At 41.3% G+C, this 27,918-nt stretch overlaps 1 protein-coding gene across 1 annotated transcript in view; it reads right to left on the bottom strand.

Annotated features, from left to right (window-relative positions):
* prex2 (phosphatidylinositol-3,4,5-trisphosphate-dependent Rac exchange factor 2) overlaps window positions 1-27,918 on the bottom strand; it is a 358,894-nt gene that overhangs the window by 268,331 nt on the left and 62,645 nt on the right. The window contains exons 2-6 of the mRNA XM_060824113.1: window positions 16,404-16,475; window positions 14,798-14,920; window positions 12,036-12,140; window positions 4,446-4,547; window positions 2,150-2,311 (exon numbers count right to left, since the gene is read on the bottom strand). Of these exons, the coding sequence (XP_060680096.1) occupies window positions 2,150-2,311; window positions 4,446-4,547; window positions 12,036-12,140; window positions 14,798-14,920; window positions 16,404-16,475 (564 nt within the window). The remainder of the gene's footprint in view (window positions 1-2,149; window positions 2,312-4,445; window positions 4,548-12,035; window positions 12,141-14,797; window positions 14,921-16,403; window positions 16,476-27,918) is intronic.

Genomic DNA, 27,918 nt, shown 5'->3' with positions numbered 1-27,918 from the left:
AGTATTACATTTTCTACAATGTTTAACTTTGGGGGGGTCTCACTGCACCCCCCAGGTCATCTCCTCTGCACAGAAGCTCTTCAGCCACGTTCTCAAACAGACCCGTTACCACAGCCACATCTCCTTCCTCAGCACCTGCCTACGGAACCGACTGATCCCGCACGGACTCCGGACTACATTCCAACCAACAAAATTTGGACCCAACCAGGACAACCTGTACCTACAACAAATCCGAAGCCTCCAGCAACAGACATTCCTGATGAAGGGCTTGTGCCCGGAACGTCGAATTTCCTGTTCCTTGGATGCTGCCTGACCTGCTGTGCTTTAACCAGCAACACATTTTCAGCTCCGATCTCCAGCATCTGCAGTCCTCACTTTCTCCTCAATGTTTAACTTTTCCCAAATGTTATTGTCTGTAATATTTAGTGGAAGGGATTCATTTCTAAGGCTAATGTGGGATTGAAAAATACAACTTGAAAGAAGATAAAATACAACCAATACGATGAAGACAGTGTTTTACCAAAATATTTGACACCACATGAGATTTGGACTTATTTCACCTTCTGAGATTTGAGACTATCTAGGCACTGACTTCAGACCTTGTTCTGATTGTAATCTGATTTCATCATAAAAAAAGAAGCACAATATAAGTTCTGATGTAGAATCACCTGACGCGAAACATCAGCTCTGCTTTCTCTCTCCACAGATGCTGCCAGACCCACTGAGTTTCTCCAGCAAATTCAGTTTTTGTTTCAGATCTGAAGATTCCACAGATTGTTTTGTTTTAAAATCTGGTTCCTTGTAGGTAAGAGGATATTAGGATGCTCATTATATAGTTGGGAAGTATTTTCTATTACAGCAGACCCTTAAATTTTAGATATTTTTCAGTCAACTCATTTAGATGTGTTGCGATACATTTCTGAAGCAAGTGGGACTTGACCCTGAACTATCCTCTCGGGTAGTGAATTGCAGATCCCCACCTGCCTCTGCGTGAAACAGTATTTCCTCAGATCTCTTCTAAATCTCCCACCTTTCACTTCAGGTTAACGCCCCTTGATGTCACCACATCCCATTATAAAATCAGGCATTTCTAAATCTTCAAAATCTCTAATCAGGACAGTTAATAGAACGTTCTGATTTATCATGAGGGAAGTTGAATACGAGGGTAGAGAGGTTTTGATTCAGATATACAAGGCTTTGGTGAGACCATATCTGGTATACAGTGTCCAGGGCCGGTCACCATACTTACAGAAGGATGTTAAACCATTGGAAACAGTTCAGTGAATGTTCATTTGACTAATCCCTGGAATGTATGGACTGCCTTATGAGAAAAGGCTATATAGGTGAGGCCAGTATCTTCTGGTGTTTAGAAGAGTCATAGGTGATTAATCGAAACATGTAAGATCGTGAGGGGTGTGGAAAGGATGCTTCCTGTTTTGAGAGAAGCTACAACTAGGAGTCATAGTTTAATAACAATGGTTTGGCTATTATTGGGTAGCACGGTGGTTAGCACTGCTGCCTCACAGCGCCAGAGACCTGGGTTCAATTCCCACCTCAGACAACTGTCTGTGTGGAGTTTGCACACTCTCACGGTGTCTGTATGGGTTTGCTCCAGTTTCCTCCCACAATCCAAAAATGTGCAGGTTAGGTGATTTGGCCATGCTAAATTTCCCATAGTGTTGGGTGAAGGGGTTAATGTAGGGGACTGGGTCTGGGTGGGCTGCTCTTCAGAGGGTCGGTGTGGACTTGTTGGGCTGAAAGGCCTGTTTCCACACTATAAGTAATCATATCTGATAAATGAGGACACATTTTCCTTTCTACCTCAGAGGGTTGTGAACCTTTCGAATTCCTTTCTCTTAAAAGGCTGTGGATACAGGAGCTTTCAATATGTTTAAGGCAGAGGTATGTAAATTCTTGATTGCTGTGATGATTCGAGATTATTGACAAGAAATGTCGAGTTGAGGTTAAAACCAGACCAGCCGTGATCTTATTGAATGACAGGGCAGGCTCGAAGGGCTAGGTGGTCAACTACTGTTCCTTGTTTGGACATAACTTTGAATTCAATCAGCAAAGCATGTTTTGGAACCTGCTGGTATGATACCTTTCAGTTTGGAGCAGTAAAACTTCAAACTAGATGGAGTTATATTACCTCCCATCCTTCGATATGAGACTGCCATTCTTCCAGAACTTCAAACTTTTCCATTTGTCTCTTGGCTTCATTTATGGTGGAGCACACGGTTTTCATGGCCTGTAGAGCCTCCATTACTGCCGCATAGTCATTATGTCTTTTCGGTGTCCTCTTCATCAGCTCCTAAATGAATGTTAACACAACGTTTCCTCAAAAAACAACATTCTTAAAAATGTTAACAACTTTGAGCAAGTGGCTTTCCTCAAGGTCTTTTTTTAAAATTTATTCATAGGATATTGGCAGCTCTGACAGGACCAGCATCCATTACCCATCCCTAATTGTAGCTAAGGGTCAACCACATTACTGAGAGTCTGGAGTCACATATCAGCCAGACCAGGTAAGGACAGCAGTTTCCTTCCCTAAAAGGACATTAGTGAACCATGTGGGTTTTCCTCAACAAATGACAACAGATTCATAGTAATCATTACACTCTTTATTCCAGATTTTTATCAAATTCATGTTCCACCACTATCATGGTAGGAATTGAACCCAGAAAGCTACTGCAGTCACTGGCTTAACAGTCCAATGACACTTAGCCATCACCTCCCCTTGTGTCTCTTTATCAAATAATGCTTGGTAGCTCTTTCTGATTTGGCGAGGTTGAGAAGTTCACATCATTTCACCACAACCACTTTGAGAAGACCCAATTCTCCACAGTTTGTTTTAGTAAGAAAATCATCAAGGTTTGGTGCCTTTTTCCTCAAAACAATAGTCAATTGCTTTTTTTAAAAAAAAATCTTCATTTGCAGAAAGTGCATACTGCTGCTCAGGTCATCATTTTCTCTCTATTCTTGATTGTCCTGTTGAAGTTAGCAAGGGGTGAGAATTGCAAACCGTAGAGAGGAGAGGAGAGAAGAGAAATTCAAAAGGGCAGAAGGAAGTCTAGGAAGTGGGCAGAGAGATGGCAGTCGAAGTTCATTGCAGAGCAGAGTGAGGTGATACATTTTTGATCAGAAGAACAGCAAGAGGAAGTGTGGAATTCTAAGGGGGTTGTAGGAGCAGAGGGACCTGTCTGTATTTGTACATATATCTTTAAAGGTGGCAGGTCAGGTTGAGAAAGAAGTTAGGGAGTAATTAGTAAAGTATAGAGGTTTTCAAACTGTATTAATAGGGACATTAAGTACAAGAGTTAGAGGGTTAATCTGAACGTCTCTAAGACATTAGTTCAACGTCAGCTGGTGCATTAAATTCAGGTCTGGGTGCCACATATTCAGGAGAATGCAAGGCATTGCAGGGAGTGCAGAAAGGGTTTATGAGAATAGTTCCCAGGATGAGGAATTTCAATTCTGAAGATAGGTTGGAGAACCTGGGGCTGTTCTTCTTCAAGAAGAGGTAGCTGAGAGAACTGATTAAAGTTCTCAAAACCATGAGAGTTCTTAACAAATGAAAATAGGGGGAAGTATTTCCATTTGTGAAGGAATCAAGAATGAGAGGGCACAGATTTAAAATAATTAGTGAAAGCAGTCAAAGTGATCTCAGGGAAAACATTTTGATGTATCAAGTGGTTAGGGGCTGCGCCATTGGTGGGGTCAGGTTCAATCAAGGCATTCAAAGGGGAGTTGGATGGAACAAGAGTCATAGGGAGAAGGCCGGAGAATGATGTTGGACAAATTGCCCCTTTGGAGAGCTGGTGCAGATACGATGGGCCAAATGGCCACTGTAACAATTCTGTGATTCTGACTTTCATTCTTGAATACAACTTCTCAGCCAGAATTATCACATTAAAAATCTGAAAAATGAGCTAAATATAATAACTTAAACACTCACATGACTTGACATTAAAAATAGACACTGGTTTACAAAAATATATATTTCCCTAAATAATTGAAGTCCAACATAATTCCAAGGTCTTCAAAGAAACAATTTGTTGTTCTTTAGAAAGACAGATTGTTTCATTTATTTCTCATCAGTTTTTGGAAATTTTAGACTGACTTATTGAACCACAGTCTAGACAGATGAATCCGCACTATTTTAACCCACCCTTTTTCAGTCGTGCAGTGTATGCTGCAGATTTATGAATATTTTGGTACTGTACACACAGCAGTGCTACCAAGTAACAGGGAAACCAAACTGCGAAATAGACACAAAATTAAGCAACTTGTATCCAAAATAGCAAAATGTAATTAAAGGTTATGAAGGATCAATCGTAATCTAGACACCATTACATTCTGTTGATATGGGGGTGGAACTAGTGCATTGGCAGATCCAAAATAGTCAGTCTGTGGGACATAACAACATGTGTCCTTACATGAAGTACCTTTAACAGAAGGGGATACTTGCATATCCTTTGTATTGGAGCAACGAGATATCCTTCAAGTGGAACATCAGGGTTCTTCCGTCCTGCCAACACCATGCAACCCTTGTGTTTCAAAATGGGACATGAATAATTAGACCACACATATATTGATAAGTGATTAATTATGCAGTAATGAAATATAGACTGTACTGGTAAATCAGTTTTAACTGCATTCACTACATGTAAATGAAAGCAAAAGTGATATCAAAAATATCCTTCCTCTCTAGACATCCGTCTTAATTTCTGTAAGTCATATTGTTAATTATATGATACTCTCACAATATTTTTAATGACACACTTTCACAACAGTCTTCCAATATGCCTCTCACTTGAAGGTGACGTGCTTTGATAAGTTACAGTTCACCAAGGAGAACTGGAAAATCAATGTCACTTTAATCAGGAATTTAATCACAGGCTCTTTATATAAATTGTGAAGATGATTCAAAAGGTCAAATTCTACACAATCTCTCACCAACTTTGACAGTTGAACTACAGAAAGCATTCCATCAGGGTGCATCATGCCTTGGTATGGCTACTGCTCTGCCCAGGACCGTAGGAAACTATAGAGAGGGTTGTGAACACAGCCCTGACCATCACACATTCATTGACCTTCCATCCATTGACTCCATCGACACTTCTCGATGCCTCAGAAAGGCAGCCAACATCATCAAACACCCCCTCCCACCCCGGTTATAATTTCTTCCAATCTCTTCCATCAGGCAGAAAATACAAAAGCTGAAACATACTCAATTAACTGAACAAAATAACTCCCGGCCCATGTCCTTCGGATAATCAAGGTTCCTCTCTCATTAGGGACGTGACAACAATAAATCAAATTGAATCAAATAATCTAAGTATAAAGATACACAAACATCGAAGAAAGTGAAAGAGAAGAAGGAAATCAAAAACATGCCATTAGTTGTCACGAAGTTTTTTTTTAATATTAAAAGACCGTAGCAGAACATACATATGGAAAGAGGTAAGGAATTCGATAGTATTTTATAAGTGAACAAAAAGAAATACAAAAATGTGCGTTGAGTTTTAGTTTGCCCTGAGGCAGAATTTAAGGAGGGAGAAAAGCATGTAAGAAAGCAAATTTATACCTGACAAGAACTGCAAATCATCAAATGAGGTTGGGGAGAAATGAGAAAGCTAGCTAATAGCCAGAACTGTGGTTGACAAAATTTTAGTATCTGATTTGGAGTGTAATTTATGATCGGATTAGTACATGCCAAAGGAACTGCCCTCTTACGTACTCTGACCTCCAGCAGCAGCGTAAAATGAGTTAGTAGCACATCAGCAGCTGAATTTTCAACATGCCAACTTTTACTCTCCATTAACTTGTATTGTTGTAATTTTTAGTTTCGAATGAGTAACAACGACAATGAAAGGGCTTCCACAAAGAGAATAAACAATCAGTATCTGAACTCCAATGTGAAGAATCTCCGGCAGTGGGAAGCCCGGATACCAATTCCCTATGAACCCACTGTGCGGATTACTTTTCAAAAGTCTGGCTACTGAAGGATGGAATTACCAGCACGGAGAGAGGAGCAAATATATACTTGACATATGTTCACTGCCCTCTCTCACTCTATACATATATTTTATAACACATAATATATATCAATAAATATCAAGTTCAATAATTTTAGAACCTAAACATCTCCTTCCATGTCCTTTATCCACCCCTCTCACTCCAAGACCTGTCATTATATGGGCTGCTTTAAGCATAGCCAACCCATTATCACCCACCCATTGCCTCCATGAACACCTCTCTAGCTTTTTGTCTTCCCTAGCTCATAATCAACAATCCCCTTTGTTCCCCTCTCTCTCTCTCTGGGTTCCCACTCCACTATCTGCTCACACCTTTCCCTTCAACCCCTTGTCAACAAAATAAGTAACACTTTTACCCAGATGCTATCAGTTCTGAAGATGGGTCATCAGACTCTAAATGTTAATTCTGTTTTCTCTCTACAGCTGTTGCAGACCTACTGAGTTGCTCCAGCAATTTCTGTTTTTGTCATACATGTGACACACGAGACGTAAGGGTCAGAGCTGGCAATGCACTCACTCAGTTATCATTTGTCAACGCTATTACCTCTATCATAGGTAGTGTTGCTCATTGATGATTGCACAATGGCGAGCACCATTCACAACTCATCATCGACTGAAGTGGTCCATGCAAGACCTAGACAACACCCATCCTTCAGCAAGTAATATTCACACCACACAAATGTCAGTCAATGATTGATGTCAACAAAAGACAATCTAACACTCTCACCCGGATATTTGATGACATTGCCATTCCGGACTCTCCATAACTGTTAAGTACCAGGCCAGACCCCCTCAAAATATTATAAGAAGGTAGCCTAGACCCTAACCTTTTCTTACTTTAAACGTCGATGTGAAGTGGATATTCCAGGTGTGATGCAGTTGGTCAAACCACTCGGCTTTAAGCAAAACATAATTTATTTAGACACAACAGTTGAAACACGAACAATAGAAAGCGGAATTAAGAATAATTTAACTATTGGAAAACTCAACCAACCTGATACAGTAACTATTACTAATTAACTGTTCCAATACAGTAACATCTCATAAGCACACACCTTGGCAAAAAGGTAAATTCAAACAGATTCTTCCAGGCAGAAGGGAACAACACAGAGAGAGATTTCAAGAGAATGTCAAAGGAATCTTTTACTGAAGCTTGCAACTTTTCTGGACTCTCACAGCTAAAATAAACGAGAAAAAAACCTGAACTGGAAGAACTGGTCACTCCCCTTCCATTGTTAAACTAGACTCTTCAGCACCTCTGCCTTTACAACCTCTCATCAAAAAAAGCAAGGACAAAATAAAGAGGCATGGGATACAGGGAAATTTGGATGTCTGGACACAGAATTGGCTGGCCCGTAGAAGGCAGAGGGTGATGGTAGATGAAAAGTATTCAGCCTGGAGCTCAGTGACCAGTGGTGTTCTACAAGGATCGGTTCTGGGACCTCTGCTCTTTGTGATTTTGATCAATGACTTGGATGAGGAAGTGGAAGGGTGGATTAGTAAATTTTCCATTTACATGAAGATTGATAGGTTGTGGGTAGTGTGGAGGGCTGTTGTAGGTTGGAACAGGACATAGACAGGATGCAGAACTGGGCTGATAAGTAGCAGATAGTGTCCAACCTGGAAAAGTGTGAAGTCACTCACATTGGAAGGTCCAATTTAAATACTGAATACAGATTAAAGGGAGAATTCTTGGCAGTGTGGAGGAACAGAGGGATCTTGGAGTCCATGTCCATAAATCCCTCAAAGTTGCCACCCAAGTTGTTAGGGTTGTTAAGAAGATTTATAGTGTGTTGGCTTTCATTAGCAGGGAGATTGACTTTAAGGGCTATGAGGTTATGTTGCAGCTCTATAGAGCTCTGGTTAGACCACACTTGGGATATTGTGTTCAGTTCTGGTCATCTCATTAAAGGAAGGATGTGGGCACTTTAGAGATGGTGCACAGGAGATTTACTAAGATGCTGCCTGAACTGGAGGGCATGCCTTATGAAGAAAGGTTGAGGGAGCTAAGGCTTTTCTCATTGGAGTGAAGAAAGATGAGAGCTGACTTGACAGAGGTGTACACAATAATGAGAGGCATAGATAGAGTGGACAGCCAGAGACTTTTTCCCAGGGTGGAAAAGGCTATCACAAGGGGGCATAATTTCGAGGTGATTGGAGGAAGGTTTAGGGGAGATGTCAGAGGTAGGTTCTGTACACAGAGAGTGGTGGGTATGTGGAATGCACTGCCAGCGACGGTAGTAGAATCAGATATTTTAGAGACATTTAAATGACTCTTAGATTGGCACATGGATGACAGTAAAATGAAGGGTATGTAGGTTAGTCTAATCGTAGAGTAGGATAAAAGGCACAACATCGAGGGTTGAAGGGCCTGTACTGTGCTGTACTGTTCTATGTTTTAAAATGACCTTTCAAAGTGACAGCATCATCATAATAATCCTTGGGTCATGACTGATCAGAAACATAACTGGATCAGCTATGTAAACAGTGGGCTTCAAAACCTAGTGCAGAAGTTGGGAGGTCTGAGGCAACTAACTCATGTCCTAACTTTCCAAATCCTTCCATGGTCTTCATGCATAAATTAGGGGTTTTATAGAATGTTCTCCACTTGCCTGGATGTAGTTCTGTCACAGGCCAGACCAACCCCCTAAAAACATATCAAGATGACAGCCCAGACATTAACTTTGTCTTGTTTAAGGCAGGTGTAATGCGTTGCTTTCCAAATGTGATTTGATTGGACAAACTACTCGACTTTAAGCAAATTACACTTTATTTTTGCACCACAGTTAAAATACAAACAAAAATAAAAGAATTGGCATAACTGCAACTCTGTTGAAACACCTAACAAAACCATGTTAATTAACTACTACTCATAAACAGCTCCAATATAGCAGCGACACATAAATACATCATTGGTAAAGGTAACTTCAGCAAAACAGATTTCCCTCACTTGCTATCTCATCTAATCCAGAAGAAGGAACACTGATAGAATAAATCTAGCAGCAGAGAGAGAACTCAAGCTTTTTGTAGCATCAGAGAGTGACCTGTATCTAGCAGCTGCAACTCCAATGCCCAACTTCAATAATTGAAAGCAAAACAAAAACTGTGTGTGCCTGACTCTACCCACTCACACACCTCAACACCAGGTTTACAACATCCATTTTCAAGAGAAAAGGCACATATCATCACAAGTTCCAACAATACTTGCTCTGATCCCAGGTGATATTAGCACTGAACAATCTGGCTTGATAGATCATACTTGTTTTTAACATTTAACAGTGGTCTTTCACTGAAAAACAAACATGTGGTGCTATCAGGTTAGTTTTAGTAATAAAACAGAAGTTTATTACACAAAATAAAGCCGTGCAATAGAATAAACCAAGCCATTTACATATAATGTAAGTTTAAAGATTTCAAAATCTCATTAATCCCAATAGCATCCTTTGACAGTACTCAAACACCAGAGAGAGCATTCCCTTCTCTATCACACATACATGCAGCTTCAATTTCCCAGTCCTGAGATTCTGATTCCCTCTTCCTTACATCCACATAGAACCAAGCTTAGATTTTCTCAGCTTCAAATAACACCTTTGGGATTTTAACCAAACACTTCTGGTCTGGAACATTTAAACTAAACATCTTATTCTGAGGTAATCTGCACATTCAACTTTAGCCAAGCTTTTGCAAAATTGTTAAACTGAAACCCATAAGTTTTTTTCCAAAGTACAGGTGTTTCCATTAATCAAAAGGAAAAAAAATAGTCAATTAATTCTGGCTATCTCAACTGAAAATTAAATGAATAACTTTTTGTTCACCTGTAAAAACTGTCTCACCTAAAACAAAACCCCGTAACAGAACAGGTATTTACTGTCACATTTTTGTATAGAAATCACCACCACTATACAAATGCCTCCAAGTTAATTATTGCCCTTCAGACAGCTAGACATTTGAAAAGTTACAAATTACATAAAAATATATCACAAACCTTACCTCACACAATTTACAATTTTAACAACATGCAGAACAAAGCAGACCACTTGGCTGGCACCCTAATCACTATGGGTACAGTGACTAGTTTGTGTCACCTGAAAGATCCATCTGAAAGATGCTTCGACAACTTAATAACACTTCTTTAACAAGCCCAAGACCTCAACTAATCTCAAAAGATACAAATGTCTTCATCTGCAAGTTTCCCAAAGTCAAACCAGTATTTTAAAGTATATTGCTGTTCTTTTATCAGCATGATAAACTTTCATGAGTCAAAATCTTAGAAGTTCCTACTTAACTGCACTTAGGGTGTATCTCCAACATATGCAATATACATATGCAAAAATGACCATTTCACCACAATCTAATCAGTACTGTGGTAAAAATAGGCATTTCACCACAATCTAACTAATGACTATCAGGGATGGTCAACAGTTCATATCTCAGGAACAAAAAATATTATAAAGATTCAGTGAATAAAACCAGTGAACAGTGCAGCAATAAACATACGAAAGATGATGTTAAAGAATAATCCAATGTTTGTCTTCGGTATTTCGGAAACTGAAGGACCAAGATTTGTGATGCCAACAGCAATTTTTTTCTTTGTTATATTCTGATGGAAGCGTAGTTGTTCTGAAGTCTTCATTTTTTTGTTTTTCTACTTTGTTTCTATGATGTTGTACTTTTGAATTTCTGTTATGCTGTACCTTTTATTTATTTTTCTAATTTCTTTTCCCCCTAAGAATTTGGTAATGCCATAAGTGGTGACTTGTAAACCTTGCACTGTACTCAAGTGATGTACATCAGACAATGAAGCTAATTCAATTCAATTTTTTAAAAATCTAAATTTTCGGTTCACAGAGGTCCTGTGTCCCCTTTTTATCCCCTAGGAGAAAGTGAGGACTGCAGATGCTGGAGTATCAGAGTTGAAAAATGTGGTGCTGGAAAAACACAGCAGGCCAGGCAGCATCCGAGGAGCAGGAGAACCGACGTTTCGGGCATAAGCCCTTCTTCAGGAATGAGCATGTGGTCCATTCCTGAAGAAGGGCTTATGCCCGAAACGTCGACTCTCCTGCTCCTCGGATGCTGCCTGGCCTGCTGTGTTTTTCCAGCACCACATTTTTCAACTCCCCTTTTTTATCACAAAGTTTGAAATGAAAATACATTTATTCTGGTCACCCCTGAAATCAAAAGAGACAGTTTTGGTATATCAACCGAAGCACCAAGGACCCTTGGAATAAAAGTTTAAACAAATTGTCATCCATGTTTCCTCCAAGTGGTCAGCTCCAAACTAACTTGTGTGTTAATCCCCAGGAAGATAGGTCTGTTTCTGGTCTACACCAGCACCACAAAATCCATTCAAGCTTCTAAACTATTAATCCACTTATCTCACTTACAAATATCTCATATTTCATATGTTAGATTCTTGGTATGATACTTGAAAGGATTTATCTCATCTATAGATAGACAATTATAATTAATGTGGTCCAATAATGTACAAATACATTTGTAAAGTACCAATTTTGATATTGAAAATCGGGAAAAGTTCAGAGACATTCAGCAGGCAGACAGCATCTGTTATGTCACTACACACTGCAGATACAAATCCTCCTGTCAAATTTCCATCTATTGGTGTTACTTTGCCTCATGGACAGCAACTACAGTTCAATTCAAGAACAGCATTGTGTATATATTGTGCGATAGTTCGGCAGCATGTTCTCTGTAGTTCAGGTAGGAGGTTGATGATAATGAATGACCAAACATAAACCATTTTGCATCCACAAAACCTATAACACCAGTAACCTACTGTTTTAAAGAATGATTTTAACCAAGTACACCCAGATGAGCAGCAAGACTTGGCTGAATCTATTTTTATCAATTACCACCCACTCACACATCAAGAATGCCTTGTCAAAATTCATATTTATCACCGGATATGAATTACTAGTACTGCAGAAAATCCTTTTTGCTTTTTGGCATTCAATTATGTAGAAGGAAAGGAGACTTTACCAGTAAAAAGGTCCGTACAGTCTGTATTTTATTTAGTTCCAAAAGTAGCCTTTGTGCTTTCTCCTGATTACTGCAGTACTCGTCATAGATAGAAAATCGATGTCTCTGTATTTCAAAGAAAAAATACTCGATAAGCAACTCTTGTGAATTGTTAGTTAGTGCAAAAATCTGTTCTAATAGTGCCGATAAAAGCTTTAAATGTATCAGTTACAACAAAAAGGTGAAGGTCTTGTTGAATTAGAGAACTGTAGGACTGCTCCCTTAATAGTGAGAGGTGATGGTTTCACCTGAGGGTCACCATGCCTCAGGCAGGGAGTGAGGTTGAGAAGGTACAAAGTTCATGTTAACCTTAGTCAATGTGTAAATGTTGTGTTGGTATTACTCTGCATCACAAACAAGTCATCCAGCCAACTGAGCTAACCAACCTGCATCCATTTATAACACAATATTGGCAGCTGACATCACTGGTTAGTTTCCTTGTTTCAGTGATAAAGGAATTCAAACAAGAACACTTCTTAGCATTTCTTAATGCAGCGATAGGAAATTAAATGCAACTCAGCCATCTGAATCTTCCTACAGTCTGAAATCCATGAGTGGTAGAGTTGTGATGGAGTGAGTGAACAATTACATTATCACTCGGGCAGTTTAAGTCCAAAGAGCTGCCATTTGCTTTCTAAAGTGCAAGGCTTACTTTCACAAGGGATGGTAACATAGTGATCAAACTTCACTTGTTAGAATGACTCAGCATTGGTCACATTTTGGGAAAAACACTTGTGCTAACAAGTCCTGAGGTAACAGGAAGCTTCCAGTTCTGCCCCTCCAAACACCAGCTCCAAAGAATGAGTTTGGGGAAATGATCAGACCTGACTAATACACTGCAAGGTTCCAGGCCCATTGTGGTGATTGGAAGACGGCCTAGTGGTTTTCATTGGCTATAAGATCCTTGATTGGGGTTGTTAACCTGGGGCTAATCAGGGAGCCCTGGCTGACAGATATAAACAGAAAATTCAGATAGTCTGCTCATTTCAGGGACTGGCTCTCAGCTAGCTGGTCAGAGTCTATGTACTATGCACATGTAAATAAAGGGTGACTTGGTTATGGAATAATGGCCTCTGTGCAGTGATTTCACTCATGATATATGTGAGTGCCATTTCAAACACAGCACATCATTTCTATGTTCTGGACATTTTCTACACATTGCACAGTTGGAACCTTGTTTTCAAGAAGACATGTAGAAAATTATCAATAAAAGGGACACTTCAAATTATTTGTCATGATACACGCTTAATATTGATTAAAACAATATGTACTGTTACTGACCTCTATCACCCAAATTAAACCACATTCAACAGGAGGGAGAATTCACAAACTTTTATCAGGATGGTAGCATGCATCAGTCACTTATCTCAAGATAATCAATACCTATGTCAGGGCCATATTATGTTTAAAAGTCTGTAAGGCCCTTAGCAGGAAGTTTTATCTACAAAGCACAACTTGTAACTTTGAGGTGGAATTTATTTCTTGCTGATTTCACTGGGCTATAAGCACAGACTCCCCTGCTAATGAGAACAATCCACTATATTATTTGTATTGGTCTAGAAAAATTCTGCTATATTTCCCAAACAGAAGACTATAATCTTATATACAAAGCATGATCAAATATTTAACCACAGATTTTATCTAATATTTCAATATGTACCAAGAAAATACATCAATTATTTCTTGTTATATTATTTTCCTTAATTCGTGAATTGTTTTTGTAATTTGCCCATGTCATGGCAGGTTAAAAAGTGTACGTCCTTCTGAATATATGAGCAATGCTCGATACTGCCAAGGGAATTGACAGTTTTTAGTAATTAGCTATCTCCGTTTAGAGATTCGTGGTTGTCGCTATATATGTGGCCATAAGACTGATGTTCAAATAAGGAGCAAATGTCAAACACTTATAGAATCATAGAGATGTACAGCATGGAAACAGACCCTTCAGTCAAACTCTTCCATGCCGACCAGATATCCTAAGTTAATCTAGTCCCATTTGCCAGCATTTGGCCCATATCCCTCTAAACCTTTCCAATTCATATACCCATCCAAATGTCTTTTAAATGCTGTAATTGTACCAGCCTCCACCACTTCCTCTGGCAGCTCATCCCATACATGCACCACCCTCTGTGTGAAAACATTGCCCCTTAGGTCCCTTTTAAATTTTTCCCTTCTCACCTTTAACCTATGCCCTCTAGTTTTGGATTCCTTTACCCCAGGGAAAAGACTTTGGCTATTCACCCTATCCATGCCCCTGAAGTTTTATCATTAACTGAACTATAGAATGCCCTCAACATCCATTTCCAGAATTTTATGTTTTAATATGTGCTTCATGTTGGCCTTTTAGCAAAGCAAATGAAGTAATGGCATTATTCAATATGGGTTTACATAAATGCATATATATATATATATATATATATATATATACTGAATGAATAAAAAACACTTTTTAAATTAATATTGCTGTTATTGTAATTAATCTATCCTCAATCGAAAGTTAAAAATCACACAACACCAGGTTATAGTCCAATAGATTTAGTTGGAAGCACTAGCTTCCGGACGGCTCCGAACTATAACCTGGTGTTGTGTGATTTTTAACTTTGTACACCCCAGTCCAACACCAGCATTTCCAAATCTCAATAGAAAGCTGTGGTTTAACTATAGCTCAATAAAAGAAGAAAATATTGGAGTCAGTCAGTCCTGCCAGAGTTACTGATACATACAAACTGAAGAAAGCAGTTTCCCAGTTCATGATGGGCACTAGGTTCAGGTAACAGATGCTCCTCAATGATACTCAGGAACTCTTTGTGCACAGCAAGTATGTCCTCAATATTGGAGAACAATGTCTGGAAGTAAACATGAGAAATCACATCATTAACAAAGTTCAAGTGGTGGAAAACTGTCTAATTTTCTGTGAAGACAGACTTCCAACAACGAGCCCAGATTTTTCCTAACCTCATAATCCCACTGTCCTCACACAGCCACCCACATGTTTCCCCCCAACTTCACTGGAGATGGTGATGAATGCTAACATAATGTTCCGTGTGCCCTAGCACATCAATGGGGTAGAGGTTCTCAGGTTGCAACCAAATGGCCCACATGTGACCACTGAGGGTATCTCTGGTCTTCCAATAACTGTGAAGAAAGTGGAAACAGGAACCCTTGGGTAGGTTTCTTTACATCTCCCTAATCCAAAGGCTTCAAAGGATATGTTTTTGAGTCTCAGCTCACATGCATTTACTCGGCATTGATAACAAGGAACTGTTCTAACCTGATTATTTTCTAAACGGAAAAAAATGCAGAAGTCTGAAGTGCAAAGAGACTTGGGAATTCTAGTCCAGGATTCTCTCAAAGCAAACTTGCAGGTTGAGTCAGTAGTTAGGAATGCAAATGCAATGATGGCATTTATGTTGAGAGGGAAAAAGTGAGGACTGCAGATGCTGGAGATCAAAGTCGAGACTGTGTTGCTGGAAAAGCACAGCAGGTCAGGCAGCATCCAAGGAGCAGGAGAATCGACATTTCAGGCAAAAGCCCTTCATCAGAAATGGGAAGCATTCTCCTACTCCTCAGATGCTGCCTGACCTGCTGTGATTTTCCAGCACCATAGTCTCAACATTTATTTTGAGAGGGCTTGAATATAAAAGCAGGGATGTACTTCGGAGGCTCTATAGGCCTCTGGTCAGATCACATTTAATGTATTGTGGCTAGTTTTGGGCCCCAAATCGCAGGAAGAATGTACTGGCCCTGGAGCATGTTCAGAGGAGTTTTACAAGAATGGTCCCAGGAATGAAAAGCTTAACATATGAGGAGCATTTGAGGACTCTGGGTTTATACTCAATGGAATTTATAAGTATATGGGGTATTTAATGAAGCTTACAAAATACTGAATGGCCTGGACAGAGTGGATGTTGGGAAGATGCTTTCATTGGTAGGAGAGACCAGGTCCTGAGGTCACAGCCTTAGAGTAAAGAGATAACCCTTGAGAATGGAGATAAGGAGAACATCTTCAGCCAGAGAGTGGTGAATCTGTGGAATTCATTGCCACACAAGGCTGTGGAGGCCAGGTCATTGAGTATATTTAAGACAGAGATAGATAGGTTCTTGAGTATCAAGGGAATCAAGAGTCATGGGGAGAAAGCAGGAGAATGGGGTTGAGAAACTTATCAGCCATGACTGAATGGTGAACAGACTTGATGGGCTGAAGGCCTAATTTCTGCTCCTATGTCTTATGGTTGTATGTGATATTGGGTTCCTGTCAGGTTCACTGTAGGGTAAAACTAACTCAAGAGGCTGATTAACCTTTCGCTATTCCTACTCATACTCTCTTACCTTAACAGTTTCTTCAGTCACATTCTTGTCAACTTTAGAAGCAACGTGCTGCACCATTCGCTGCATAAATGCCTGACAAAAACAACATATTTGTGTTACCTTACCTTGCAGTACAGATTGGAGTTAGTAAAGCCAGAACTAGGACATGTACATGTGCAATACAGCATTCCTAGTTGAAACAACTTGCAAAGTGAAATGGATCACTAAGTATAAAAGATGCTCAATACAGTACTTCAACAAATACAACACTCAGTACTTTAGATGGTCAAAACTCCACCTACTCGAAACGGTGCCTGGTGCAGGGATCAGCTGGACTCAGACAACCACTTGCACTGACTGACCTACATGTGCATGTACTTACAAATTAGGAGCATAATTAGATATTCATCCCCTCAAGTGTATTCCAAACTTCAAAAAAGATCTGAATTCTCCATATTCTTGCCTAACCCTGATAACCTTTCAACCCTTGCTTGTCACGCATCTATCAATCTCTGTCAGCACGGTTGTTCAATGGCTAGTACTGCTGCCCCACAGCACCAGGGACCCGAGTTCAATTCCACCTTAGGCAGCTACCTGTGTGGAGTTTGCACATTCTCCCCGTGTCTGCATGGGTTTCCTGCAGGTGCTCTGTTTTCCTCCCATAGTCCAAAGATGTGTAGGTTAGGTGGATTGGCCATGGGAAATTGCCCATAGTGTTCAGGGATGTGTAGTTTAGGTGGATTAGCCATGGGAAATGCAGGGAAAGGGTAGTGGGATGATGTCTGGATGCAATGCTCTTGGAGCAACCACTCAATGGGCCAAATGGCCTGTTTCCATACTGTAGGGATTCTATGATTAATGCTTTTCAATGAAGAGCATTACAAAGATTCACAACCCTCTTGGAGCAAAATATTTCTTGATGTAAGTTTGCTCACTAAGCTGGAAGATACATTTTCAGATGTTTCATCACCGTACCAGGTAATGTCATCAGTGAGCCTCTGGAGAAGCATTGGTATTAACGACCCACTTTCTATTTATGTTTTTAGGTTTCCTTGGTTGGTGATGCCATTTCCTGTGGTGATGTCATTTCCTGTTTTTTTTATCTCAGAGGGTGGCAAATGGGGTCCAAGTCAATATGTTTGTTGGTAGAGTTCCGGTTGGAGGGAAAAAGACTTCCCTCAATCTCTTTTTTAAATATGCGAACAACCTCTATTTTGAGCAGAAACCTTTAGTTTTAAATTCTCCCACAAGGGAAAAAAAACCCACATTGTCCTAACCCCTCAGGGATCTTCCATGTTACAACCAAGCCACCCCTTACACCCTGCAATGCCAGAGTGAAGAAGAACCTGGAACAGGAAGGGAAGGGATCCAGATGTCAATTGTCCATGTTAGGTTTTATTGGGAGAGGGATTGAGTTCTGGAGCCGTAATGTCATGCTGCAACTGTACAAAATGCTAGTGCGGCCTCACTTGGAATATTGTGTACAGTTTTGGTCGCCCCATTACAGGAAGGATGTGGAAACATTGGAAAAGGTGCAGAGGAGATTTACTAGGGTGCCGCCTGGTCTGGAGGGAAGGCCTTATGAGGAAAGGCTGAGAGATTTGGGTCTATTCTCATTGAAGAGAAAAAGACTAAGAGGGGATTTAATAGAGACATACAAAGCGATCAGAGGATTAAATAGGGTAGACAGTGAAAGTCTTTTTCCTAGCATGATGATGTCAGTTTGTGCAAGGGGGCATAACTACAAATTGAGGGGCAATAGATTTAAGACAGATATCAGAGGCAGGTTCTTTACTCAGAGAGTGGTGAGGTAGTGGAATGCCAATGCAGTTAACTCAACCACATTAGGGAGATTTAAACAATCCTTGGATAAGCACACGGATGATGATGGGATAGTGTAGGGGGATGGGCTTAGATTAGTTCACAGGTTGGTGCAACATTGAGGGCCAAAGGGCCTGTTCTGCGCTGTATTGTTCTATGTTCTGTGTTGGTACCAATGATATTGGTAGGACAAGAAAGGAGGTTCTGCTTTGAACAGGAAGGAGCCAAATTAAAAGAAAAAGAACCTCCAAGCTCATATCTCTGGGTTACCACCTGAGCCACAGGCAAACTCACATTAAGTAAATAAAGGCAAGGAGTGAAATGTGTGGCTGAAAGACTGGTGCAGGAGCAAAGGATTTCACTTCATGGGGCTAGAGCCCCAGTGCTGGGATATGAGAGCAGTGTCATAGAGTCACAGAGATGTCCAGCATGGAAACAGACCCTTCAGTCTTACTTGCCCATGCTGATCAGACAGCCACAACTAATCGGGGTCTCATTTCCCAGCATTTGGCCCATATCCCTCTAAACCCTTCCTATTCATATACCTGGCCAATGAAATAAATAGGGCTGGAGAGAGGGCTTAATTAGAGAGGGATAAAGGGGGTTTGGGAGAAGGGAAATGTAGGAGTATAAAGCCAAAGAATATTGTGGCATTACAAAGCAGCTATTTGGGTAACGACACTCAGAGGGAGTCAAGAAGGGACAGAATACACAAACATAGACAACCAGCAATAAGTCGGGTCAAAAGGGGAAGAAATAGTAACTAGGCAAAGGTAATGGCTCTTTATTGAATGTGTATAGGATATGGAACAAAATAAATTTGGGCGGCATGGTAGCTCAGCAGTTAGCACTGCTGCCTAACAGCACCTGCGTGACTGTGTGGGTTTCCTCCGGGTGCTCCAGTTTCCTCCTACTATCCAAAGATGTGTAGGTCAGGTGAATTGGCCATGCTAAATTGCCCCTAGTGTTAGGTGCATTAGTCAGGGGTAAAATGTAGGGTATGGGAATGGGTCTGGGTGGGTTGGTCTTTGGAGGGTTGGTGTGGACTTGTTGGGCCAAAGGGCCTATATTTATACTGAAGGGAATCTAATATAATCTTAATGAATGAATGGCACAAATACGGGTTAATGGGAAGCTTTACAGAGACATACGGATCAAAACTAGCATCGAAATATTCAGGGTTATGTGACTTTGTCAAAGGACAGAGAGAAATGAAAGAAATATAAGAAAACAAAGAACTGTGGATACTGGAAATCTGAAACATAAACAGAAATTGCTGGAGAAACTCAGCAGGACTGGCAGCAGCAGTGGGAAGAAAGCAGAGTAGACGTTTTGGTGATTCTTCATTAGAAAGGACGGGATGATGGGTTAGCGTTGTGGGCACAAGATAGTACAGGATGGATTGGATAATCCATACGCATGGAGGCAAGAAATAAAACGCAGAAGACGATCATGGAATGAACAGTCAATAGGCTCTACAAACAGTAGCCCAAGAGTGGGACAGAGCATAGCTCAGGAGATAATGAACGCGGGATCGAGATTAGAGTGGTGCTGGAAAAGCACAGCAGGTCAGGCAGCGTCTGAGGAGCAGGAAACTCTACGTTTCGGGCAAAAGCCCTTCATCAGGAATAAAGCTCCATTCCTGATGGACTTTTTCCCAAAACATCCAATTTCCTGCTCCTCAGATGCTGCCTGACCTGCTGTGCTTTTCCAGCACCACTCTAATCTAGACTCTGGTTTATAGCATCTGCAGTCCTTGTTTTTACCTAGATAATGAGGGTGGCATGGTGGCTCAGTGGTTAGCACTGCTTCCTCACAGCGCCAGGGACCCACATGCGAATTCCACCCTTTGCACATTCTCCCCGTGTCTGCATGGGTTTCCTCTGGATGCTCCAATTTCCTCCCACTATCTAAAGATGTTCAGGTTAGGTGGATTGGCCATGCCAAATTACCCATTGTATGTAGGGATGTGCAGGCTAGATGGGTTAACCATGGGAAATGAGGGTCACAGGGATAGGGTGGGTCTGGGTGGGATGCTGTTTCAATGGGCAGTGGGGACTCAATGGGCCGAATGGTCTGCTACTCCACTGGAAAGATGTGAAAAAGACAGTGCATTAATTAACAGTGACTTTATTCATCATCTCGACTGGGATAGTCAGATTGGCGGTGATACCCTTGAAGATGTGTTCATTAACAGTATTCAGGACTGTTTCTGAGAACAATATATGAGAGATCCAACCAGGGATCAGGCTATTTTGGATCTGGGGATGTGTAATGAGGCAGGTTTATTAAAGGATGTCAGAGTAAAAGATCCCCTCAAAAGTAATGACCATAACATGGCAAAATTTACCATCAGTTTCAGAGGGAGGAACTGGGAATAGATACAACTGTGCTAAGCTTAACAGTGATAATTACAAAGAAATGAGGATTGAGAGGATTATTTAATAGTTCACATCTCACAACAGAGACATATTCCAGTGTTGAAGAAAGCTTCTAAGAAGGGGATAAATCAACCACGGTTAATCACAGAAAAACATAAATATGGCAAAGAATTGTAGTAAACTAGAGGATTGGAAACGTTTTAAAGATCAACAAAAGAGGATCAAAGATATAATAAAGAAGGAAAAAAATTAAGCTTGAGAAAATACTTACAAGCAATATCAAAGCAGACAGCAAGAGCTTCTTTAAATAGAGTCATAGAGTCATACCACACGGAAACAGACCCTTCAGGTTAACACATCCCCCGCCAACCATGTTTCCCAAACTAAACTTGTCCCACCTGCCTGCATTTGGCACATACCCCTCTAAATCCTGCCTATTCATATAACTGTCCAAATGTCTTTTAAATGTTGTAACTGTACCTGCATCTACCACTTCCTCTGGCAGTTCATTCCACACATGAACCAGCCTCTGTGTGAAAAGGTGGCCCCTCAGCTCCCTTTCAAATCTTTCTCCTCTCATCTTAAAAATATGCCCCCTAGTTTTAAACTCCCCACGCTAGAGAAAAAGGCCTTAGGTATTCACTTTATCTATGTCCCCCATGATTTTATAAAACTTTATAAGCTCATGCCTCAGCCTCCTAGGCTCCGGTGAAAAGAGTCCCAGCCTATCCAGCCTCTGCTTATAACTCAAACCCTGACAACATCCTGGTAAATCTCTTCTGAACTCTCTCTAATTTAATAACACCTTCTTGCAGCAGGGTGACTAGAACTGTACATAGTACTCCAAAAACGGTGTCAACTTGCCGTACAACCTCAACATGATGTCCTAACTGTTAAACTCAACAGTCTGAGCAATAAAGGAACATAGGTCCCCTAATGAATGAGGCTGGGAAAATAACAATGGGAAATTAGGAAATGACAGAGGAATTGAATAAATGCTTTGCATCCGTTTTCACAGCAGAAAACAATAATAACATTTCAAAATATATTAAAAATGCAAGGGCCGAGAGGAGATCCAAGATGGTGGCGATCCAGTAGGTCTGCCCAGCTGAGCTCTGCATCAAAACCCAGGCAAAGTGGTGCATTCACCCCCCTTTCTGACCGATTGTGGTAAAAATCGATAGTTTTAGATCTCCAGTATTGCTGTGTGTCAGTTTAATTGAGTGAGGAAGATGACCAAGGGAAAAGGACAGCGAGGATTGCAACAAGTAGGGCACTACGCCCACTGCCACAGCCTCGACCACCGTGAACGTCCCAGGGGACTTACCTATGGAGCAAGACCTGGTCTCAGAGTTTGTGAAACTCCAAGAGAAGATCAATTCAGCGATGGAGGAGACCCGGACCAGGCTGGAACTGATCTTGGCCATGCTGCAGGAGCATGATCAGGAGATCCAGCGTCTCGGCAGCGCATGGTGGATGTGGAACCGTGGACCATGGCTTCCAAAACCGCAGCAGAATCCTTGGCGGGTCAGGTCCAGGCCCTGGAAAGGCAGGTACAGGCCTTAGTAGAGCAGATCGATGAGCTCGAAAATCAAGGCCATCAGAACAGCACCCACTTGATCAGGATGCTGGAACGGGAGAAGGAAGGCCAGCTTGTCAGCTTTCCGGAGCAATGGCTCCCGCAGGGTTTGAAGCTGGAAGTCAGGGCGGGCTGGGTGCAGGTCAAGTGGGCTCACTGGGTTGCAGTGCGCAGGCCCGGATCAGACCATCGTCCCCACCTGGTCCCAGTGCGACTCCAGCGCTACAGAGATAAGCAAATGGGACTGGAAGCTTCTAGAGCACTGGGAAAGGATCCACAGGCCCTGATATACAAAGGATCAAGAATTATATTTTTCCAAGACTTTTCTGCAGCTGTGATCCATAAGAGGAAGGCCTTTGGTGAGGTAAAAAGGAGGCTGAGGTAAAAAGGAGGCTGAGGGACTTGAATATTCAGCACTCTGTAAGATAAAAGTGTTACGTTTCAGCCACGGAGGATCCGTAATTAATTTTGACTCATCGGAAAAGACAAGGGACTTCCTAGACACCTTAAAATAGACTGGCTGGCTCAAATAATACAGACAATAATGTTCACGCTGTTTTTCCATGGTTTGCCTGATTTACCTGGTTTTGTTTTTTTTAATATGTGGGGGTCCCCTTTTTCTCTTTCACTCTCTTCTATCTTCTTTCTCCCGTCCTATTATCTTTTGTTTCTCTACCATTCCCTTTTCGTTTCGCTCTCTTGGTATGGTTTGGGGGGGGTGCAGGTAGGGTTTACCAGGATTGCCGAGGGTCAAAGTACGCTTGAGATGGGCTGGGTGCCCACTTTTAATTTTCTTGTTGTAAGATGCATGTAACTTTTTTTTAAACTTTGTTTTTCTGGAAGGTACTCCACAGAGCTTATTTCGCACTGGAGTGGCTTGCAAAATTCAAAACAGAAGTGTCTCCAATGTGCCTCAAATGTAAAGTGGATATTGATACTCTTACTCATTGCTTGTGGTCATGCCACAAGCTTTGTTGGTATCGGGCCGCCATTGCTCTGGAAAGCTGACAAGTTGGCCTTCCTTCTCCCGTTCCAGCATCCTGATCAAGTGGATGCTGTTCTGATGGCCTTGATTTTCGAGCTCATCGATCTGCTCTACTAAGGCCTGTACCTGCCTTTCCAGGGCCTGGATCTGACCCGCCAAGGATTCTGCCGCGGTTTTGGAGTGGGACTTGGGAACCGAGGTCAAGGTAGATCTGGTGTCCCTCCTCTTGGGTCTGCCGAGTCTCCCCTCTTTGGATGTGCATGGGAAGGAACTGTTTAATATTCTTTCACATTGTGCGAGGAAGCATATTCTGATGAGCTGGGTGTCAGAGAATCCCCCCCAGCGCTCTTGGGATGGCGTAGGTTAGTTATGGAGCACATCCCCCTGGACTTCGGGACTATATCATAGGTCGTGGGGGCCCTTTTTGAACTACATAGATGCAGACTTGTCGACCATATTGGTCAGGGCTTTTATGTAGCCCCAGGGGTTATGTCTGGGGGGCCAGGGAAGAGGAATCCCGAATAAATACGGGTTTGCCAACTGATGCTCCCAGTGATGGGGTGCTTTGGTGGGGTAGCGCTGAGCGTTGTAACTTAATTTAATTTAATTTGCCTTGTTCAATCCAATCTAATTTAGTTTTTTATTGTTTATTTATTGAATTGTAGTTTGCATCAGTTTTTTTTTCCTTTTAAAATTGTTTTTGGAGTAGCCCAGCAGTTTGTTTATTGTTATTGATGTTATAACATAAGCTTGTTATACCATTTTGTAGTAATTTTACAATTTTGTAAATATTTTAAATTTTTTTTCAATTAAAAATTTACAAAAATAAAAGGAAGGGCTAAAAGGAGAAGACGAGATAAATTCAATAATACAACTAAAGAGAAAGGGTGCTAAAGATGATAAATCCCCTGGACCTGAGGAATGTATCCTAAAGGATGATAGGAGTAGCTACAGAGATAATGGATGCAATGGTTGTAATCTTCCAAGAGTCCTTGGATTCAGGAAAATTCCCAGTGAATTAGAAAATTGCCAATGTAACGCTTTTATGTAAAAAGCAAGGAGAAAACAAAGTATATTATAGACTGGTTAGCTTAGCATCTATTACTGGAAAAATGTCAGAGTGCATTATAAAGGGGGTAATAACAGAGCATTCTGACATACATGAAATGATAAAGCAGAGTTAACCTGGCTTCCTGAAGGTGAAATTGTGCCTGACAAATTTACTAGGCTTTGATGAGGACATAACAAGCAGGATAGACAAAGGGGGAACAGTGGATGTAATATATTTAGATTTTCTGAAGGTGTTTGACAAGGTGGTACATATTAGTCTACTAAATAAGGTAACAACCCCCACAGTTTTGAGAGTAGTACATTAGCATAGGCAGATGATTGGCTAACTAATAGAAAGCAGAGAGTTAGAATGGGGGTGGGGGGGGAACATTTTCAGGATGGCAGCCTGAAAATGCCACTGACTAGTGCTAGGGCCGCAATGTTAGTGATCTCTATTAATGACATTGATCAAGAAAGTGAATGTATTATAACAAAATCTGTGGATGCAAACAAACAGTGGGAAGGCAAGCACTGAGGATGATACAAAGATGCAGAGGCATGTGAACCGGTTAAGCAAACGAGCAAAAATTTGACAAATGGAATATAATAAGAGGTTATGCCATTTGGCAGGAAGAACAAAGGAGCTGAATATTATTTAAAGGGAGAAAGGCAGAAGAAAGCTACAAAACAGAGGGATATGCGGGTTCTCAGTCATGAATCACAAGAACTTAGTATCCAGATTTATCAAGTCACAGGGAAGACAAGTAGAATGCTGCCCTTTATTTTAAAGGTATTGGAGTGTAAAATTTGGGAAGTTTTGCCAAAACTATACAAGGCACTAATCAAACCACAGTCAAAACAGGAAAGTTGGACTGGCAGAACACTCAATGGGCTGAATGGCCGACATGGCTCCTCCATCTTATCCTTGAGTTGTTGTTTCTGTACTCTGTTACATGTGGTACTGGGTATAATCCAGCGATTATTGCTTTTGAGTTGTTTGCTAACTTTCCATTGAGCTGCTTAAACTTTGACTGCAGGACTGCACTTCCCCTTCCGATGTACAGAGTTGATATTAATATGGATCATGAACTTTGGATGAACACCTGACCACGTGATTTCAAGGCATTATAAAATATTCCCTTCTTCGTTATCGATCTATCCCAGCTCTAACATTACGTCACCTAACTCAGTTTCAATGTTTCCCTATTTAAATGTAAAACACTAGTCTGAGGCCCAACTCTTCTTCCTTTCAAACTGACCGGAAAATTCAATCATATTGTGGATGCAACAACTTAGAGATGCTTTACTTGCTTGACGTTAATTAATACTTTCACATTACTGGCATCATCGACTTTCTGGAGAAAGTGAGGTCTGCAGATGCTGGAGATCAGAGCTGAAAATGTGTTGCTGGAAAAGCGCAGCAGGTCAGGCAGCATCAAAGATGCAGGAGAATCGACGTTTCGGGCATGAGCCCTTCTTCAGGAATGAGGAAAGTGTGTCCAGCAGGCTAAGATAAAAGGTAGAGAGGAGGGACTTGGGGGAGGGCCGTTGGAAATGCGATAGGTAGAAGGAGGTCAAGGTGAGGGTGATAGGCTGGAGTGGGGGTGGGGACGGAGAGGTCAGGAAGAAGATTGCAGGTTAGGAAGGCGGTGCTGAGTTCAAGGGATTCTGGTTGGTTACACAAAGTGCTGCTCCAAGAAACACTGGAAAGCATTCAGGCTGGAGGTCCATGGGTAGTGGTGTTCCACAGGGATCCATACCTGGACCTCTACTGTTTGTGATATCTATAAAGGACTTAGGTGAAAATGTAGGTAGGTGTGCTCAGAAATTTGCAAATAATACAAAAGATGAGTGAAGTTGTAGATAGTATAGAAGGATAAAGCGAGATATAGGTTCGTTGCAGATATGGGCAGAGAAATGGCAGATGGAGTTTTAATCCGGGTAAGTGTGAAGTAATGCACTTTGGGAGATCAAATGTTGAGGAAAAGTATAAACGTAGGACTCCAGTATTGATGTACAAAAGGATCTTGGGGTTCAAGTTCATTGCTCTCCGTGAGTGGCCAGGCAAGTAGATAGGGTGGTAAAGAAGGTATATGTAGAAAAGAAGGCGTATGGCATGCTTGCCTTTATTGGTTGGGGAACTGAGTACAAGAGTCAGGATGTATATTTCAGCTTTATAAGATTTTGGTTAGGCCACACTTAGAGAATTGTGTTCAATTCTGGCCACCACATTTCAGGAAGTTGTGGAGGCTTTGGAGAGTGTGCAGAAGCTGCCTGGATTAGAAGGTATGGCCTATCAGGAGAGGCTAGAAAAACTCAGGTTGTTTTCTCTGAAGCGGCAGAGGCTGAGGGGAGACCTGATAAAAGTCTATAAAATTATGAGATGCACAGATAGGGTTGCCAGTCAGACTCGTTTTTCCAGAGCGAAATGTCAAAAACTGGAGGACATGCATTTAAGGTGAGAGGGGGTAAGTTCAAAGGAGATGTGAGGGGCAAGTCTTTTACATAGAGAATGGTCGGAGTGTGGAATGAACTGCTGAGGTGGTGGGGCTGGCAGGTACAATAACAGCATTTAAGGCACTCTTAGATAAGCACATAAATAAGAAAGGGATTTAAGGATATAGAGCAGGCAGAAGGGATTAATAACATCTGATGTCTTGTTCAGCACAACATTGTCGGCTGAAGGGCCTGGTCATGTGCTGCACTGTTCAATGTTCCATGCTTTAACTCGTTAAACATGCTAATATCATGGCAATGACTCAGAACCCTGGATTACTTGTGGGCATGTTGAATCTATAATCTTGATGTGTTTTTGTTAAAAAAAAGTGTACCTAAGGTTGATTGTTAAATAACTGAACAGAGGCAAGTATCCTGTTCCCAAGTCCTTGGACAGTCCTTGACACTGAACCAGCTCCCTCAGAGCCAGCTCTCAGTATTAACAGAACTCCTGACACTCCTATTTATATCTGTCAGCCAGGGCTCCCTGATTGGACCAGATTCATAGCCCCAATCAGGGAGCTCATATTCTACGGTATCTACCTGGCTGACCTCATTATAATCACTATAGATACAAGGTCACTGGCTGCCTAGCAAAGCCCCAAGAGGAATCATGGAATTTCACACCTGAGGCACACACTTCATCGGGATAGAATTCAGAACAAACTGGATGGTGATCTCTTGTGGCTACAGAGATAATAAGAGACTCAACAAAAAACCACCTCCTGTGGATCATGTCACAAACTGCAGAAACGTGCTTTAACCTTCTCAGAATATACAATAAAAAGAGTTAAAAACCAATTGAAACACCTAGCCTTTGTATGTTAGTGAGCCAATGTTCTTGTGTGGATTACTGTGCTATGAAGGCCATGGCATGAAGACAATTATTACGCAGTCCTGCACTGTGGGGAAAGATAGACTGTCTCACATGGAGTGCTGGAAGCCAAGCCAGCAAGTGAAGCCACTGTCAAGAAGCACATGTGACAAAAACTAAGTTGCAAGAATCTCAAAATCACCTGCTTCACTCCCAATATCTGCACGACAGTTATCATCTAACTTATGATCTCTTCCACCTTCCTCTCTGACCTATCACCTTTACCCCCACCTCCATCCACCTATTGCAGTCTCAGCTACCTTCCCCCTAGCCCCAACCCCCTCCCATTTATCTCTCCACCCCCGAGGCTCCCAGCCTCATTCCTGAGGAAGGGCTTTTGCCCAAAACGT

The sequence above is a fragment of the Hemiscyllium ocellatum genome, chromosome 4 (assembly GCF_020745735.1).
Source record: "Hemiscyllium ocellatum isolate sHemOce1 chromosome 4, sHemOce1.pat.X.cur, whole genome shotgun sequence".
Classification (NCBI taxonomy): Eukaryota; Metazoa; Chordata; class Chondrichthyes; order Orectolobiformes; family Hemiscylliidae; genus Hemiscyllium; species Hemiscyllium ocellatum.
This window is presented reverse-complemented; position numbering and strand designations above follow the sequence as displayed.